Source organism: Eschrichtius robustus, chromosome 15 (assembly GCF_028021215.1).
Source record: "Eschrichtius robustus isolate mEscRob2 chromosome 15, mEscRob2.pri, whole genome shotgun sequence".
Taxonomy (NCBI): domain Eukaryota; kingdom Metazoa; phylum Chordata; class Mammalia; order Artiodactyla; family Eschrichtiidae; genus Eschrichtius; species Eschrichtius robustus.
In genome coordinates, this window is record NC_090838.1 from 6,081,441 (window position 1) to 6,101,241 (window position 19,801).

At 36.0% G+C, this 19,801-nt stretch overlaps 1 protein-coding gene across 9 annotated transcripts in view; it reads right to left on the reverse strand.

Moving 5' to 3' along the window:
* The window catches only part of KIDINS220 (kinase D interacting substrate 220), a 96,869-nt gene that overhangs the window by 37,073 nt on the left and 39,995 nt on the right, over positions 1-19,801 (reverse strand). For all 9 annotated transcript variants that reach the window (XM_068565144.1, XM_068565149.1, XM_068565146.1 and 6 more), the window contains exons 16-22: positions 19,198-19,349; positions 18,745-19,034; positions 17,775-17,915; positions 16,810-17,053; positions 16,556-16,644; positions 14,926-15,070; positions 7,730-7,892 (exon numbers count right to left, since the gene is read on the reverse strand). In XM_068565144.1, the coding sequence (XP_068421245.1) occupies positions 7,730-7,892; positions 14,926-15,070; positions 16,556-16,644; positions 16,810-17,053; positions 17,775-17,915; positions 18,745-19,034; positions 19,198-19,349 (1,224 nt within the window). The remainder of the gene's footprint in view (positions 1-7,729; positions 7,893-14,925; positions 15,071-16,555; positions 16,645-16,809; positions 17,054-17,774; positions 17,916-18,744; positions 19,035-19,197; positions 19,350-19,801) is intronic.

Consider the following 19,801-nt stretch of genomic DNA (forward strand, 5'->3'; position numbering starts at 1 on the left):
ATGGTGGAATGACGACAACGCCAACACCTACAGAGAAGTCACACCGTATCAAGAAGATAGAATTTCATTAAGATTCTCAACTATATATAAAAAACACTAGAAGAGCATACATAAAACAGTATCGGGAAAAAATATTTATAGTATCTCAAAACCTAAATTAAGAAAAAATCATCAGCATAAAGAATGTACTTTGTACTACAAAGGAGGTAAGACTTCTTCACAAGTCTAAACTAACTACTGTCCAATTTTTTTATGCTATTCAAATTCATAACTTAAGTCCACATGCAAAAGAAACAAGCCTGTGCATAATCTGGGCCACATAATGGGGTAGGGAGGGTATCAGTAATCACCCAGAACTTCAAGGAAAGAGGAAGGCGGTTAGCGAGAGCTAAACAGAGGCATGAGATAACTAGGAGTGATAAAACTAATAAGCTTATGAAAACTTCGGCTGAATATCAGGAAGGAATATCAGACGATATGATGTTTTATTATGAAAAAGTCCTAAGTACAGAAATACTGCTACTTGAATAATTTAAAGATATTGAATTTAGGATAAATGTTACAAACTTGATGTCTGCAGTGTCTAGTCAGCAAGTAGTAGATATTTCCGTGAAAAGAAAATGGCTATGATTCTGAGGTTCTCTCAAAACTTATTAAATTGTTTTTAAAAAATCAAAATAAAGGACCAAAACAAAGTATTGTTTGGTAAAGCATTATCCTTATCACAAAACTAATTCTGACCACATCATCCTAAGTAAAAGGTTGGTTGAGCAGTGTCAAAACAGAAATTTGAAACATTATCTTCATGAAAACTATTTAAATTGATCTTTTAAAAACCTCTATCATTGCTTAAAATGCTTACTGAAAAATGTCAGAAATAAAGTTTTATACTAAAACATCTCAATGGTGTCTAAAACTCTGTAATAAAAGTAGACAGAAAATCTTTATCTACAGTTTTTATTTTACTCCCTTTCTTCTTACTAAATGTATGTTAACAAAAAAAACCCTCAAATGATCTAGACAAAAGCTTTTAGCTCAACACATAATTGCCAGAAAATTACAATAATTGTACCAATTAAAATAATCTTGAATGAACAGTATGTCATCTTAATGTTCCAATGGTTTACAGAGGGATCTACTTAATTAGCTGAAATTGCTTTCCAGTGTTAGTATCAAATGTCATTTGTTAAAAGTTGAACAATTTAGAAAATAATTTAACAAAGCAATTTTACCAAACACCAAGAACCAACATTTTCTTTTTCAGCTGAATAAAGCAAGCAGATGTGTCATCAAATTGCTATAAAAATAAATGAGGCTTTTTATGGATGAAAAAAATTTTACTACTAGTGTTAAAAATACTATTTTCTGATTGTTTTCACCAAATCAGATTTCTTTAATAAAATAAATGAATATCAATTATATACTGCTGCTTTTTCTCTGTTGTAAATAACACTTTTTATTATTCAAATGACATGCAATAGCATCAAAGAACTCAACTATGGTTAGCTAGAAACAGTCATCTAAGTTATTCTAACATATTCCAATATACGATTTTTCAATATGTTGATCAAATTGGCTTCCTATAGTTTTTCATTAAGAAACCATCTTAAATTACTTTGTCAATTCCTTAATGAATTCTCAGATTCTTACTACACTGTCTTTTTTCTCTTCCTTAGACTAGCTACAAAGCAGTCTTTGTTAAGTATTTGCAGGCATATAGGACACAATTATTTCTTTAAAAAAAAAAAAGGCATCTCAAAATCACCCTGAATCCAACCCATTCATGGATGGCAGGCCCACCAAGAGCTGAAGTCCAAAATAAGAGATTAACTTAATGGCAAAACAAAGTTCCCATTACCTCATTATACCTCTAATATGTTATATATTAGAGGTATAATGAGGTAATGGGAACTTTCAGTCTATAGTTATTTGAACAAAATAAAATATTCCCCCTACAAAAATTTACTCCAAGCTATTTTTATTACATGATTAAAAATACCCCCCCCCAAAAGCATTTCTCTGACAAATGTTCTACTGATATATTAATGAACAGGGTGAAAAATTACTATTATCTTTAAACTACAGGTGATACATTCTCTTTTGTCTGTAAGATATACTTTAATTAATTAAAAATATAAATTTTTGAAAGTTTCCTTGAATATTAGGAAGTCATATAAGCTTGAGGCTCAAATGCTGGAAATTAGGGTGAAAGTTTTAAAAGGTCAAGTAATTGCCTATTAGCAAATAACAGTAGTTTTAGCCTGAAAAGTTTTCTATCATCCAGAAGGCAATGTTTTAGCCTGATATTGATAAAAACCTGTTAATTGGCTGTTTGAGCCATCACATTTTACTTTCCTCCAGTTGTTTCAAATATGTATGTTTTACCTTCAATCAGAATGTAAGTTCCTCAACACTTGAGTATTTAGGGACAAAAGATATGTTGTAATGTAATACACCCTCTAATGGTCTAGGAAAAAAAAAAGTGTGTGTGTGTGTGTGTGTGTGTGTGTGTGTGCGCGCGTGTGTGTGTGTGGGGTAATGGTGTTTTGGGGAGATTCATGCTGAAGTATTTAGGTGTGAAATACACTTTTGGATGGTTTGGCAAAAGGAAAGTGTATGTATGTGTGTGTAGATATGTGTGTAAGTTGCTCAAGGGCCTAAGATGCTTTGTATAGTTGTCTCTCCATGTACCCCACCTCCTCAGCCAGCCCCTGGAACGCGTGAAAGCACAAAGGACAACAATCTAAGCCCTGACCCACAGTAAGAACTCACACTAAATACACATTAAATGAAGAAAATTAACTAGAATGGATAAACAAAAATCAAGGAAAGCCATTTAGGTCTCACACCTACTCATCTTGGTTTCTTTAAGAAAAGAGACAAGATTTCAGGAAGACATGTTTTATTCAAATGATAATATCTAAAGTGAGACTCAAATACTCTTCATCCTTTTTTATATCTTTTGTCTTCCAGCGACCATCTCAGCAAAAAAGTAACTAGAAAACTAGAAAACCATGACTTTCTAATTTAAATTACTGCCAATGATAAGTTAAAAGCTCACTTTCATAAAAACATGCTCAGTATTTTCTATATAGTTTGACAACATGCAGAAGAAATAAGATAAATTTCTGCAAAGAAATTAGACACTGTGCATTTGTAAAACAAAATTTTTTTAAATATCTATGATTTTTCACCTGAATAGCTCATTAACCCAAGAGTTGCAGATTCTAATCATACTTGACCTCATTGATGGACTGTCCATCTTACTTCCTGCAGGATCAGAACTGGCTAACTTGACTTCTTGGCATTTGTGGATTGCAGGTCTTAAAATACTAATGAACACTGCACCGTCGGCATCCACTTGCTCCGTGCCTTTTAGAGGTACCAGCTGATTCTAACATTAGAATCAATCAATCAATAAAGTGTGGTTTGTGACTCATCCTGCCACCATGAAACAAAATGGTAGGTTTTTTTTTTTTTTAAAGCTTTCAATAGAGCTATGTATATATACATAATGATTTTCAATTACACATGGCATGTGTGTAAAGGTTACTAAAATCACATAAGTGCACTAAGGAATACAGTTCTTAGATTCATTTAATGTAAACTATGTCCTTAAGTAAAAATCTTAACAAAGCAACAAATACTTACTGAACAATCGCTATGGAGAATAAAAGGAATGGGAAGAGGAAAATTTCTTAATAAGAACCAGGTACTTCATATTTGTATCCCTCCTCTCTTTTTATTTGCTCAAACCATAGCATTTATCGTCCTATATTTTACTTATTTACTGTGCTTTTCCACTGCTTTAAAATTTCTTTTTAACTCACGGAAAAGCTGAAAGAACAGGACAACCAACTCCCAAACACACCTCACCTAGATTCACAAACTGTCAACATAATGTCTCGATACACCTGCTATCTCCCTCCTCCCCTTATATATGTACATGTATACACATCCACACAATATATACATAGGTATACTTACAGACATATGCACATCTACACACACATACATGCACCTTCCTTTTGCCAAACCATCTGAAAGTGTATTTCACACCTAAATAGTTCAGCATGAACCTCCCCCAAATACCCTTACCATGCCTAAGGAAATTAACATTAATTCAAAAATTCTTACTCCCCAGTTGCCCGCCAAATGCCCTTCAGTGCCCTGCTTTTCTTCTGATACAGATCCCTATCACAGCTCACACACTGCATTTTGGCTGTGGGATCTCTCTCTTCAGTCTCCCCCAGTCACCAATATGGAATTCAAGCCAGATGTCTTGTAGAATGTTCCACATTCCGGATTCATCTGGCTGCTTCCTCAGAATTAGAATCATAGTACAACACGGCTGGCAACTGTACCAGAAAGGTGATGTGGTACCTTCTACCGCATTTTATCTAGCGGCATATGATGCTATGCATCCCATTAATGATGTCAGGCTTGACTATTTGATTAAAAATGTGGTGACAGCCAGGTCTCTCCACTGCAAGGGCATGTCTTCTCTGTAATTATATGTAACCTGGGGAGTGATATTTTGAGACCATGTGCGCCTCCTGTTCCCCAACAACTTTCCTCCAGTGGTTTCTGCAACCACCGGTGATCCTTGCTTGAATCAATTATCATACTGGGGATTTAAAAAAATGATAATTTTTCTATTTCATTCATTCCTTCCACACTTATCTGCTGGCATTCTCCTCAAACAGAGAATTATTCCTTTTTCCTCTCTTCTAAGTATTACTATGGACTCACTGGATTTCTTTTGTTGATATGCTATAATCAATTACCATCATTTTTCTTTGTGATTCTCAAATGGGCCCAAGTTTGAAAAAAGGTGCTCCTTCAAGCTAAGTCCTGTGCCCTTCTGTGCAGACCTCACTGTCTTTGAACAGTTCCTTCCTTGATTTCTGGCACATTACAATGCAGGCTCCCCTTGAGCTTTCCCTGCCTTAGACCTGGAATTAGCCATTTCTCCAAGGAGTCCCAATCAGAAAGCAAGATCTAGGCACCAGATGTGCTCACAACTTGGGGGTATTTTTGCTCCCTTTTGGTGGGCAAAACTAGAGGAAACCTCATTTTAAATTATGAGTTAGTATTTAATATCTCCAAATCCAGTCTACTACCATAGTGCTCTTCCTAATTTCTTCCATTCAATATCTGTATCTCCCTTCTCCCACAGGGGAAACACCAGCTTCCAAAAATATCTATTAATTCATTTTTTTACTCTATCCTATGACACATTCAAAAGGATTTCAGGAGTATAATACCAATACTATTATCAACAGCGAACCTACCAAGCTCAAGATTTCTTTGCAGTTAATTTTGTCTTCAGTATATTGTACTAAGAATAAAGAATCAGAGAACTGAGTTCAAAGGTGTTTGCATTAATTTTTTTCTGTGTGGTTATGTTTTCAATTCCATGTACCATTGGGATCATTTCTTTCTGTTTGTATTGAATATTAGGGTTTGCTTTTCCCACCCTTTTTGTTTCTCGATTATGATACAAAAGGCGGACTACATAAAAATGTGCATTCAGAGACATTTCCTTCCCCATCTAAGCATCCTCTTTAGGTAAACATTTTTATTAGTTTCTGGCTTACCCTTCCCATGGGTTTGTTTTATATTGTCATGAAAAATAATACATACCTACATATGTGTATGCAGAGGTTCTAAGTCCCCCTTCTTTCTTATACAAACAGAAGCATGTTATATACTCTTTTGCACTTTACATTTTTCACTTACTAGTGTATCCTGAAAACTCCTCCATATCAAATCATAGTTTTTCCTCATTTTCTACAGCTACAAGGTACTCTACTATGGTGGCTGTGCCATAATTTATCCAACCAATGTTCCCATGAATGTGCATTTAAATTATGCTGCTACCGATAAGGTCACAATAAGCAACCCTGTATACCCAGTTTTATAACTGTGGAGGTGCGGGTTTAAATTTCCACACGTGAGATTATAGGCTCCAAAAGGAAACATGTATTTACCCGGTCGCCTTTGTACCTCCAGCATCAGGAGCAGGGCCCCCAGGTAGCGGACACTTCACAGATTTTTTTTGATTGAATTCAATTATGAGTATTTTCGAGCTTTAAAAGCTTTTTATTTTCACATCTCTTCTGCTTCTATTTCCTGAGGACACAGACCCTCGTTCACCAATTACTCGCCCTCTTCACAGGACATGCAGAGGGCCCAGTGCCGGAAACCCTGAGCGCACAGTCCTTAACATGTGAGAAACTGATCAGTGTTCCTGGACTCCTGAGACACAATACACTTCTAAGCATTATATTCAGTTAAAGGAAGGCGAAGAGACTGACTTGAGTCCTACGTGTATCAAACCAAGAACTGTGCTCACCTAGCAAACGTTCATTCTTGGACAGCACCTGTGCTATGACGCAAACGTCTATTCATGAAATAATATTTCACCGCACGACCAGGGGGAAAACCAGCCGTGTTTCTTGCAATAGAAAGGCGATTTCTGCAACATCGAAGAACAGATGCGGTCAGTGACACTGCTCTACAGGCCCATGGTAGCTGTTGTGCCGCTGCCATCGACGCCGGCAGCTGTGTGACTTGACACAGCTCAGAGAATTCAATCTGTTTAATGCAGCACAAATTAAACAGCAAAACCTACAAGAGCTCAAGTCCGCAGACTAACACTACAAGCAGCCTCTATCTCCTAAAATCACTTACTCACCGAGAAAATGTGAGATAAAATAGGCACATGAAAAACGGGGATTGGAAAATAATGGAAGCCGCATGCTGACAATACGCTAAGAAAAATTACTTGGAATCTTAAAAGTTTTAATGTATAAACTCTACACTGAATGGCTCATCAGATTTCATACTTCATTTCATGTTCAAAATAATAGTGTCGATTATACCAAGCTTTATACAATTGCATACTTCCCTTGTATTATACGTTTTCTAAGAGGTAGTTTTATTTAGAGTTGTAATTGAAAACTTTGAAGGTATTAAGTATTCTGGTAAACAAAAAGGATTATGATTTTATTTGTTTATTTGACAAGAAAGTCAAACTCCTAAAACTTGACATGCTTGACATTTCATTGAGCGTTAACTGTCTGTCTTTCCAGAAAAAATTATTCAATTTCTTTACCAGGGGTAGATTTAAAAAGTACTTCAAATGACTGACTATAAAAGAAAAATAAATTGTCCTTTTTATTGTTTTGTAGAACAATTTATTGTTCTATCAAAGCACAATAAATTGTTCATACATTTTATAAATCCTTTATTGTTTAACGCAAAGAACGCTTTCCAGCCAGTATCCACAGTTCCCCAAACCCTCCAGACATAAAGCTGTGAATATACCTGCACTAATGATTCGGAAAATGTAACCTCCTTAATATTCTATAAAGACACTTAGAATAAAAAATAAAATAGAAATAAATAATAATGTTTTAAGGTTTGCATTTTGTGTATATGAATAACATAGCGCTAACAGGACTATGAGACATTTTTCATCATATAGGTTACATTGAGAAAGGAAGAATACAGACAAATAAAGCTGTAAATTTTACATAATGGGATATATACCTGTGCTAATACAACTCCAAATTATAACGGAATTAATGAGAATGATTAGTTGAACCCAGAACTCTACATTTTATACATTTTGTATTCATTTTGCTTTATATGCATTAACTTTCTTCTGAAAAGTCAACTCAGTCTAAGATAAATCTAAATACAAAGAGGTCAGATAGAGTACCTTTCATAGATGGTTTTTAATGTCATTTGATCTGGAATACCTTCAGTCTCTTCCAAATATAATATGAGCCATGAAGTTCGGTATGGCCACTGCTCAGTAAGGTTGATCCAGCTAGCAAGCCTGTCCCAGTTGAAACTTATCTGATTGGCTCTCAGTAATCGCCCTTTAAGGAACACAAAAAATGTTTTAAGTTAATAGGCATGTACTGTTAAGCCAAATATTCTGTATATTCAAAAATAATCCAACTTTAAATGTTTTAAAATTTGCCATTTAATTTACACTACAAACTGAAACCTAGTATTTATGTGGATATGGCTTAAACACAACTCTGTTTAATTCTAAAGTAATTTTTTTCTGATTTGCCGTTGGTGCTATACACTGCTTTGATGACATTTACGCAGGCAAAAATCTTTCAGGATGGCATGTCAGACAGTCTCGACCCTACCCACAATCATACAGCAGAATATCAATGCACCCATGATGAGCCCCATCCTCCTACGGACCTTGAACAAATCCAAATATGCTAGTCCACTCGTTTTATTACGGGTAAATGTACAACCCCATACCCTTTCATTTTTATGTACTAAGGGTGGCTTATGTAAGTAATCTATCAAGTGAATAATAATATGTTTCTAAAATTTGTTTACCTATATTTTAAAAATCCTGTCTCTCACCGGGGTTTTCTTAGGACTCTAATTCAGTGTTCTACCATTGGGCATGCCTACATTATTAGGACACTTGCAATCCTTGAACCTTCAGAACAGGTGATTTGTTTCATTGCTGCATCAATTTTTCCTTGATCTCGTTGGGATTCTCAACTGCTGATATCATTGCTTTTTACTTTTAAACACTGTCAGTTTTATTTCATCATTATCTAGACTAAGATATCTATTTGTTTTGGTTCAAACATGAATCATCCCTTTCCTTACTACTAATAGATGTAGATTTGTAATTCCCCCATCCAGTTCTTCCCATATCCTCAGACACTCATTCCCTCAGCAAATCTGCTTTTATGGGCAAACCACATCATCATCATCACCGGATTCTTTTTTCCCTAGAAAATGGGATCTGGTCTGCTAAATCACTGACAAGGTCCTTACCTTCAATCCAAGCGAGCTATGGTCACATGCATTTGAAAGCTACAAAAACTCACTGAAGTATCACAACATATGGATATATGATACTAACACAATATATGGATATATGATACTAATGCTTAACAAAAGAGATACGATCCCAGCCTTCATGAAGCTTACACTCCAGTGGGCCGGACAAATAAATCAAACAAAAATCATGAAATGACTGAGTCACAAGTTGTGACGAGAGGAGATCTACCCTCAGTAGAGTATAAACAGGTTAACACAGAACTAAAAGTTTAAAAAACTAGGCAACTAGAAGCAAGGCATTAAAATGTGCTTGCAACATTGACAACATACTTCTTGAACTTTAAAAGATGAAAAAACTGGTGAAAAAAACTTTTAGAACTGAATTGGAGACGTGGGTTAAAACAATATGTGAACTAATTTTCATCCCATAATGATTAGGCTTGATCCCCCAAACATTTGTGGGAAGGCAATGAAGGCTTCAAATCTAACTACAGTTGCTCTATTGAGTTTTTAAAACTCATTCATTCAGTATGTTAGTTACTGATGACAGACATAGAAGGCTTACTCCCCACCCTAAAAGAACTCAAGAGTGTACTGGAAAAGATGGATAGATAAGAAAACAATTACAATCCTAACAGATAAGACTCTACTGGAGATACACACATGTTGTTGTGAGAAAATAAAAAATGCACCCCAAATCCAGAAGCAGCAGTTACGGGAAGGTTTCCTTAAGAAAGTAACCCCTAGAACTAAGCTGTGCAAGATGAGTATGAGTCAATCTGATGAGGAAGGGCTGAGGCAAGAGGAGAAAGTTAGGGCAGTCAAACAAAGGGAACAGCAAATGCAGTCATGAATTCATGAAACTAGCAGATACAGAGAACTGAAAAACTATTTTAAAAGTATGAGTGAATAAAAATAACGTTAAGTATTTGATGTGTTCTAGCATACAATGGTTAAGAAATAAAGCAGTAGCCGGGGCTTCCCTGGTGGCGCAGTGGTTAAGAATCCGCCTGCCAATGCAGTGGACACGGGTTCGAGCCCTGGTCTGGGAAGATCCCACATGCCACGGAGCAACTAAGCCCCTGCACCACAACTACTGAGCCTGCGCTCTAGAGCCCGTGAGCCACAACTACTGAGCCCGTGTGCCACAACTACTGAAGCCCACGCGCCTAGAGCCCGTGCTCTGCAACAAGAGAAGCCACCGCAATGAGAAGCCCGCGCACCGCAATGAAGAGCAGCCCCCGCTCGCAGCAACCAGAGAAAGCCCGCGCGCAGCAACGAAGACCCAATGCAGCCAAAAATAAATAAATAAATTTATTTAAAAAAAAAAAAAAAAAAGCAGTAGTGGGAAAAAATTTTGCTCAATGGATGTGTCTACGGTTATCTTTCGATATTATCCTCCAAAATAATCCAATAAAACTAATTTTAAATAAAGCACATTTGATAAAATAAAGCACAATTTTAAAGTAGGAAACCACTTAATTAAATACTCACCAATACTTTATATACTAAAGTCCCAAATTATTTTCTGATATTAGCTCCATCCATTATATACCTTTCCTAATAGCAGCAACCATTTGCATAGTGTTCAACAGATAACATTATACATTTTTACATATAAGGGAATGAGAGGTACCAGAGGCTAATCAACATGCCCAGGGCTCAAACTCAAGTCTTTTGTCTTCAAATTCTAACTAAATAAATAATTTATCTATTCAAATAAATAAAATGTATTTCCCTATATACATCTAACTAATGGTAGCTAACTGAGTGAAAAATTTATCATGAAAACTATCAAAAATCCATTAAAATACAAAAGTTTAAATCTGTAGGTTATTTTCAACATAACACTTTTATATTTAAGCAATGAAACTAACAGCATTAAGATGCTTTCATAAAATGAAAAACTTACCTAGAATCCTTCATTTTCAGGCAGAGCTATATTTGATGAAACAAAAATATTTCTGATGTAACAATCTAGAAAGACTCTTTACAGTCAAAGACTAATACTAGAGAAATTCTTACATTTAAAACAAGGCTTGAGGAAAAAACTTTGGTTCTACTCCAAAATGTGTACACATCATTATTTTTTTAATGTGTATCTAAATATCAGCTGTTAAATGATATTTCCTTGCTCATCTTTAGAGGGCCTAAAGATGTCTAAACATAATACAAAGTCCTTACCATGGATATGGGGCTTGTAAGGCCCACAATGAACTGGCCACTGGCTATTTCTCTGACATCACTTCCCACTACTCTCCCGTCTGCTCCCCAAACTCCAACCAGACTGGCCTCAGAGTTGGGATCCCACCTCAGAGCATTTACACTTGCTGTTCCTTCTGCTTAGAATGCTTTTCTCAAGTTATTTGTAAAGTTCGGTTTCCACTTCAGGTCTCAAACTCATTCAACAACAGTGTCCCAGACACTGTCCTGGGTATGGAGGAAAGAGAAAATAATACAGACAAAAATCTTGGCCATGTGGGTCTAACATTCTACTGAGGGGAGACAGACAAAACACAAAATAAGTAAGTATGTTCATGTGTTAGAAGGTGATCGATTCTATGGAGTAAAATGAAGTAGGGAAGAAAGGAGTACGAAATAGGGAGGTGTAATTTTATATAAGATAACAGAGGGATGGTCTCATTGAAAAGCTGATAATTAAGCAAAGAATTAAAAGAAGGTGAGAAAAGCCATTATGCATCTCTCCAAAGAAAGATCCTTACAGACAGAAGAAATAGCAAGTGCAAAAGCCCTTAGGCAGGATCATGCCTGACGTTTTCAGGGAACAGCAAAGAGGTTGGTAAGGGCTGGAGGAGGAAAGTAGATGAGGTCAGAGGTAGGGAAAGGGGTGGAGAGAGACAGATCAAACGGCTTGTAAGAAACTGTATGGACTTAGATTTTTATTTTCAGTAAAATAGGGGCACATAATAGAGTTTTTAGCAGAAGCACAGCATGACTGGCTTCTATTTTTAATGGATCTCTGTGGCTGCCACATGGAGAATAGACTGTAGAGAAAAGATAGGAGCAGGGAGACCTGTCAGAAGGCTATCGCTATAACTAATACAGATGAGACATAATGGTGCGTTGAATAAGGGTAGTATGCTAGAAATGGGAAGAAGTGGTCAGATTCTGGATGTAGTCTGAAGACAGGGCAAAAGAATTTAATGCAGACTGGAGAAGATATATGAAAGAAAGATATCAAGATCTCTTTTTCCAAGGAAATGGAATAGGAGTGGCACTAACTCAGAAGGTAAACTATGGGTGGATTAAGTTTGTGTCACAGGATCTAAAGTTCATTTTTGGACATGTTAAGTGTAAGACGTATATCAGACATCATCAGGTATCAATTAGGCAACTGGAGAGCAACAGGGGTGAAGATATGTATTTGAGAGTCTTCAGCATAAAGATGGTACATCTGGTTTAGACAGAAAGAGAAGAACCAAGGACTGAGCCAAGGGCATTCCAATGCTAAATGGTAAGGGAAGATGAGGTTTTATGGCATTTATCATTACATGACTTTACATCTGTTTTCCCCCAAAGGGTAAGAATTTTATCTTGTTCACTGCTTATCTCCACAATGCTTAGACCAATACCTAGCATATCCAGACACTCACTATGTATTTGTTAAATGACTACATAAGTATTACTGATAATATACTAAAACATTTCCATTGTAGAACATAATCAAGTATAATGAGGTCTGTGACCTCACTTAAAGGAATTTAGTTATCAAAAAATTATGAATATACTTGATACAACCTCAGTTGCAATATAGTTCCATAGCATGCACCCAACATTAGTATAAAAACAAATTTCAGTGTAACTATCGTAAGAGAGTTAACACTGGTCAATATTACAAAGTACCATTCAATATCATGCAAAGAAAGAAATATATATTTTACAAATATTTATATTTATAAGTAAGCATTAACATGGTGGAGAGCAGAATTCCATGCAAGGAATTCAGTCACAAGGCAATAATCCTTAATTTTCTTGTCAATATTTTTATTTAAAATATCACTTGGAAACTAAAATAGAAGTGTAGAAAATGTGAATTTCAACATTTTAAAATATAAGCTAATTAAGACATCTTATGTTCACTGATTGGAAGACTTAATATTGTTAAAGTGTCAATATTTGCCAAAGCAATCTACAGATTCAATGTAACCCTGTCAAAATCCCAATGATATTTTCTGCAGAAATAGAAAAACCCATCCTAAAATTCACATGGAATCTCAAGGGACCCTGAATAACTAAAACATCCCTGAAAAAGAAGAACAAAACTGGAGGAATCACACTTCCTGATTTCAAAACTTACTACAAAGTTACAGTAATCAAAACAGTGTGATATTGGCAAAATGCAGACATACAGACCAACAGAACAGAATAGTGAACCCAGAAATAAATCCTCACATATATAGTCAGATGATTTTTGACAAGGGTGCCAAGACCATTCAATGGGGAAAGGACAGTCTTTTCAATAAATGATGCTTGGAAAACTGGATATCCATATGCAAAATAATGAAGTTGAACTTACCTAACACCATATACAAAAATTAACTCAAAATGGTTCAAGGACCTAAATTTAAGACTTAAAGCATTAGAAAACATAGGATAAAAACTTCATGATATTGGATTTGGCAATGATTTCTTGACATGACACCAAAAGCACAGGTAACAGAAGAAAAAAATAGACAAACTGAACTTAACAAAAAATTTTAAATTTTGTATATCAAAAGACACTATCTGTAGAATAAAAAGGCAACCCACGGAATGGGAGAAAATATTTGAAAATCATATATCTGAAAAGGGATTAATATCCAGAATATACAGAGAACTCCTAAAACTCAACAACAACAACAGCAAAAAAAGTCCAACTCAAAAATTGGCAAAGGACTTGAACAGACATTTCTCCAAAGAAGATATATTAATGGCCAATAAGCACATGAAAAGATGCTCAACATCACTAATCATTAGGGAAATGCAAGTCAAAACTACAATGGAATACCACCTCCCACCCACTGGGATAGCTACTATCAAAAAACCAGAAAACAACAAGGTTGGTGAGGATGTAGAAAAATTGCTTGTTTACTGTTGGTGGGAAAAACTTCTTTTTTAACTATGGAAAAAAGTATGGAGGTTCCACAAAAAATTTAAAATAGAAATACCATGTGACCCAGCAATTCCACTTCTGGGTATATACCAAAAAAAGAATTGAAAGCACTGTCTCCGAAACATATTTGAACACCCGTGTTATAGCAGCATTATTCACAACAGCTAAAAACATGGAAGCAACCCACATGTCCAACCCACATGTCCATAATGTTAGCAATGGATAAGCAAAACTTGGTATATACATACAGTAGAATATTAGCCTTAAAAAGGAAGAAAATTCTGAAATATGCTACAACATGGGTGAACCTTGATAAAATTATGCTAAATGAAATAAGCCAGTCACAGAAAGACAAATATTGTATGATTCCAACTATATGAGGTATTTAGAGCAGCCAAAATCACAGAGACAAAGTGTAATGGTGGTTGCCAGGGGCTGGGGGGAGAGGAGCGGGAGGATGAGTACAGAGTTTCAGTTTTACAAGATGAAGCGTTATGGAGATGGATGGTAGTGACAGCTACACAGCTATGTGAACTGTACCCTTAAAAATGGTTAAGATGATAAATTTTTATGTGTATTTCATTTAACACAATAAAAAAAGAAAAAATATATATCATTTGAAAACAGAAAGAGCAGCATGTAAAATCTGAATTTCAACATTTTAAATTATAAATTAATGATACTCAGTTATACACATTAGCATAAAATTATATTTATACAAAGAGAAAAATTAAAGCTGAGATGAAATTTAAAAATTTTTAAATCATCGAGTTTTAAAATAACAGTAGACAACTGGTAGTTGATTTTCATTGTCAAAGCTAATATTGGTTTTATTAGACACACTTAATGCAAATAAAACTGGTATGCAGCAGTGTAAACATATAAACCCAGTACATCCTTTTGTTTCTGAAATTGAATTGCTTTGTTAATGTTAAAACTTATTATCTACCATACAATAGTAAGAAAACAAAATTCACCTGTCACAGAAACAATATTAAGTAATCTTCTCATGGTCTGAGGACTTATGTCACTGAACCAGTCCTCTGTAACCAGCAGTTTTGTAAGATCAAAGGACATCTGCCGAGTAATCGTGCGCTGCATCTGCCTTCTTCGGTAAGTATCCTGAAACAGTGAACCCATACTTCGAGCCTGAGAACTTAAGGCTTTTTGAGAAGTTAATGTATGTTTATGTCAACAACAAAAACAATCCAAAATTTTAGTCAAAGAGGAAGACTACATAGTAATAAAAAGTATTATTATTACCTCCTGAGGCAAAATATTTACAGAACAGTTATAAAGTAACATTAGCAGCAACTGCATCAAATGCTATGGTTTAGCTTCAGATGTATTTTGATTTATAGCTGTACAGAGAAAGCTCGATGCCTTGAAGATCATAAATAAGCAGAATTGTGTAAAGAAAATTCAACTCAAACTCTTATGGGAGCTCAGTATTTATAGGAACCCTGAAATAATAAAGCAAATAACCCCTCCTCTAGATTTAAGGATTACAGCATTTTGATTTTTAGGTTATTTTTAAACGTATGACACAGCTGCTCTAACTATCCTCACATCTGCATAAGAATTAAAGGCTCTCTCCTGGCTGGGGTGGGGCAGGGAATCCCATCTAATCCGAGGAGGAACAGGCACAACGAAGGTGTGTTCTCATCTAAGGTCATGAGACAGGGGAATGTGGATACAATTACAGGGAACCCAAGAGTCCAGACTCCCAGGAGAGAAATTCAAAACTGTAAATCACACCCTGCTCTTAATTTAGAGCTGTCAACTGTCATTCATAATATTATTTTCACATCCATACTTGTACATGGTAGAGGCATAAAGTCAAAATATCACTGAAGACACATTTTTTAAAATGTAAAATGTCCCAATTTAATGTTAGCAAACCAGGGGGAAAATAAACGGCGCCAATGCTAGCCCAACCTAGCCATCCTTAAGCAGCACTACCACCATAACTTACCTGCAAGTGGACATCTTCCTGCCTTGTAATACTCCCTTATTCTTTACAAAAGAAGGTTCCTAAAGATAGGATAGGACAGGGAAACTATGGTGTTCCAGAAGAAAACCAAGGGACTGGGAAAGGCACAAAATCACTACGTGGGGAGAAAAAAAAAAAGAGTACACATCTCACAAACATCAGGGAAGGAGGAAGGCCAACAGGAAAACAAAGCAAGGAATTGTTCTCACACTACGAGCCTCTCTCTCCCTTACAGCTATGGTGACATGGGTCCCTGGAATGAACACAACTTGATCTGGAATGAACCCAGTGGTTCTCTAACCCTCGATGAAACCATCTGGGGAGCTTTAAAATCTCACTCTCAGAGGTTCTGATTCAATTGGTCTGGAGTCTGGAGTGGCACCTGGGCTGAGAGCAGGCTGGGAGAGGGCAGGCACTCATATATAATTTACAGTTATTATGGCTCTAGGTTCAGACATTCCTTGAAAAACCACCTGAAGCTGAAAGGAAATCCAATGATAAAATTTACTTGATGAGCTCAACGCAGTTATTTATAAAATATTACGTGGCATCACCTTGGTTTTACTTAAATAATAGCAATACAAACAAATGGCTCAAAACATAAGGTAACTTACCCGTCTATTAAGGGCCGTCTTACTACCAAGTTTTGTCATCTCTCCAAGGCTGTTTTGTGAAACTCTCCTGTCAGCATCTTCCTGCATCCCTTAAAGAATTTATCAAGAAAGCACCATTGTATTAAAACTCTGTTGTATGTGATATTTAAAGAGTAATGAAATATGAACAATATGTTTCAAGGTAAAAGGAGATGCACCGTAAAAAACTACGGAACTACTTCAAACCCAAAGTACCTGAGGACCTTGATCTTTACCTGTATTATCTGAGCATGGAATATCTCCATTAGTTGTTGAAGTTACAAGAAATTTTCTTGCACTGCTTAGTCCACGACTATTGAGGAAAACAGGTAGATGAACTATGTTGCGCATATAGTCATGTCCGTTGATGTTTGAGTCACGAAGCACGCTGTTGAGGTTCTGGTTAATTGCCTTTATAATAATATGTGGATCACTTGCAAAAATAGCAATGAATGGGCCTTTTGAAAACAGAACTCGGACCTGTGGTAGAAGAAATGTATAGTTATGATAAGATAAAAATTTTAAATTATCCAAAGTAATAAAACACCTTTTCAAAATCTGTGTTGTCCTTTGGTGACTATATTTTTTAAATAACATTTCCTTCTCATTCAAGTATTATTCTATATGAAAACAAATTTTACCAAAGTCTCAATCTGGTTTGTCACCATCTGACAATTTTTCAACATTTGACAGTGATAAGATCTCCAGAGAAAACAATTAATCCTGTCGTATTTCGAGACACTTATGGTCTACATAAGAGGTAAGATCAATACACATGAGAAATATTCATGAACATATATGACGTACTAAACACATTGGTCTCCGACCACAGTTACACACTGCTGCTTATAACGTACCTTACAGAGAGCCACTGACGTGCCCTACTTTAACAGAACTCTACAAAGTCTGTGGTTTCCCTACCCTTATCTCTATTCTAACCATAACTATCTGCAAAGAAAAGCTGGAGTCACACTATGGACTTTAGAGACCCTCTATTCACTTTTTTCTCACACTGCCGTTAAGCTAGAATTGTTTAAATCTGCTTGTGATGAAACTTTTACTCTTGCTATGTTTCTGCATAAAATATGGTTGTTTTTACAAAAGAAGTATTATTCAAACTCCACTTGAGATATTCATGAAGCGATTCCTCTCAGCTGCCACATATGTGACAATGACAAGTTTCAAGTTGGTGAAGACATACGGTGTCCAGCATCTGGAGTACTTTGTCCTGCTCACAGGCATCTAACCCATCAATGATAACCACCAGCCTTGTCTGATTCTGAGTGAAGCTGTCAATGGTTTTTGCCATCCTGGCCATCAATTCCACTTCACACTTAAGAACCTGTGCAAAAGAAAGGATACAAAGCGCTGAAATCTGAGAAAGTTAAGCACATTTCTTAAAAAGCCTGACAGAAAGTCAGCCAAAGGAAGAAAGGAAATCCGAAGTCCTCACTGCCAGTTGTGGTTCCACTTAAAACTGTAGCCGAGTGTTTCACCTAAATTAGAGCATTTATTACAATAAGGTAGACACTGTCATATCCATTTTAAAAGGACAAACTTGGTTGAGTGACTTACTTGCTGAGATCACATGCTCTGAATGTCAGAAGACATATTTGAATGCAAATCCAAATGATCTAAATACCACACTACATTTGACTCCCTGATGGCATGTGACCTTGATCAAAGTAAGGGGCTGCAGATAATTGTATAAAGCCCTTTTTTGTTCTAAAAGTATGTTCCTATCTTATATGTTTTGGTGGTTCAATCTGCTTACTCTACTACCAGGCTCTAGAGCAACCTGTATTATTAGGTAGTAATTACCAACTGTGGAATAATCTGCAACTTTTTGAGTATCTTATACAAGTCTGTTTTATAAAAATATGTTATTTTTGTAACTTTTCCCACTACGCATATGTATTTTCATAGGAAAAATCTAGAGTAAAACTAAAAACAAATGCAACACTTTAACACTTAGAGAATACACTCCCTAAAGCCCCATGGTCATGGGGAGCATATTCACATTAGGATTATTTTCTGCACGGCTTGTGGGGTCTTAGTTCCCCCCGACCAGGGACTGAACTCCGGCCCTCGGCAGTGAAAGCGCGCAGCCCTAACCACTGGATCACCAGGAAACTCCCAGGATTATTTTCTAAGAAGCAGTGAGTGCTTACTTTCATGAATCCTTCACTTTTCAATTTGTGCAGTTTAGAGGCAGCATTATGGAGGCGTTTCCTTTGAGAATTCAGGAGAGAGTCCAGCACCTGCCACCACGTACGACAATTCAGCACAAAGGCCAATCCCACTATTGACGCAATTGATATGAGGACGGCATTCACTGTCAGATGCTTTGGGTCAACTCTGAATATAGTCAGAAGAGTAATTCCAGCAATAATGCAGCCAAAGATAAAAAGGAAGATGACAAAAGATGGGAGACAACACGTTTTTTTCCATTTATTTTTACCTGTAATACAACAAAATGGTTTTAACATGTCAAGCATCCAGAAAATCTCAATCATTACGGTGACAGCATATGATGAATCTGATGTTCAATTCATGTTTTCATGCATTTCATCCATCCCATCCTCAAGCCCTACATACACACAAAGAAGAGAAGGAGGTCCTACCCTGCGTATCTTCAGTCTTGAATACTCGGAAAAGCCTGGTTGCCAAAAAGCCAAACTCTCTTTCACAAGCATCCGAGAGGGTGGCAATCATTTCAGCCATTGATGTTTCTCCACCTACACTGGACAACCTATTATAATCTGTAAACAAAAACCTTGGGGAAAGGGGAAAGAAAATGTTACTCAGCTATCTAAAGAAATGATTTCAACATATGTTATCTCTATCATTTAGCCTGTATTTCTTCATGTCTCTTTCAAAACGTTGTTTTTAAAATTCTAAGGAGGAAAAACAACTTGTAATTAGGTATCTTCCATTTCTAACATCTTATATACCTTTCTCAGGAAAAGGCAATAACAAAAGTTAAATGTGGTAGACTTATATGAAGTAATTCTGGCTAAAGGCAGAAAGGGAAAAAGATTCTGACAGCTTAGCCAAGGAATCAGACATCTCAACAGATCTCATGATACAACGATTAAAACGATTAAAAGGTGACACCCCATATCAGCCAAAAAATGCTGCATAAAGTTTTCCAAGCACCAACCGAAGAGATTAAAACCTTGAGAAAATATTATAGTAATTAAGAATTGAATGCCATTTAAAAACTCA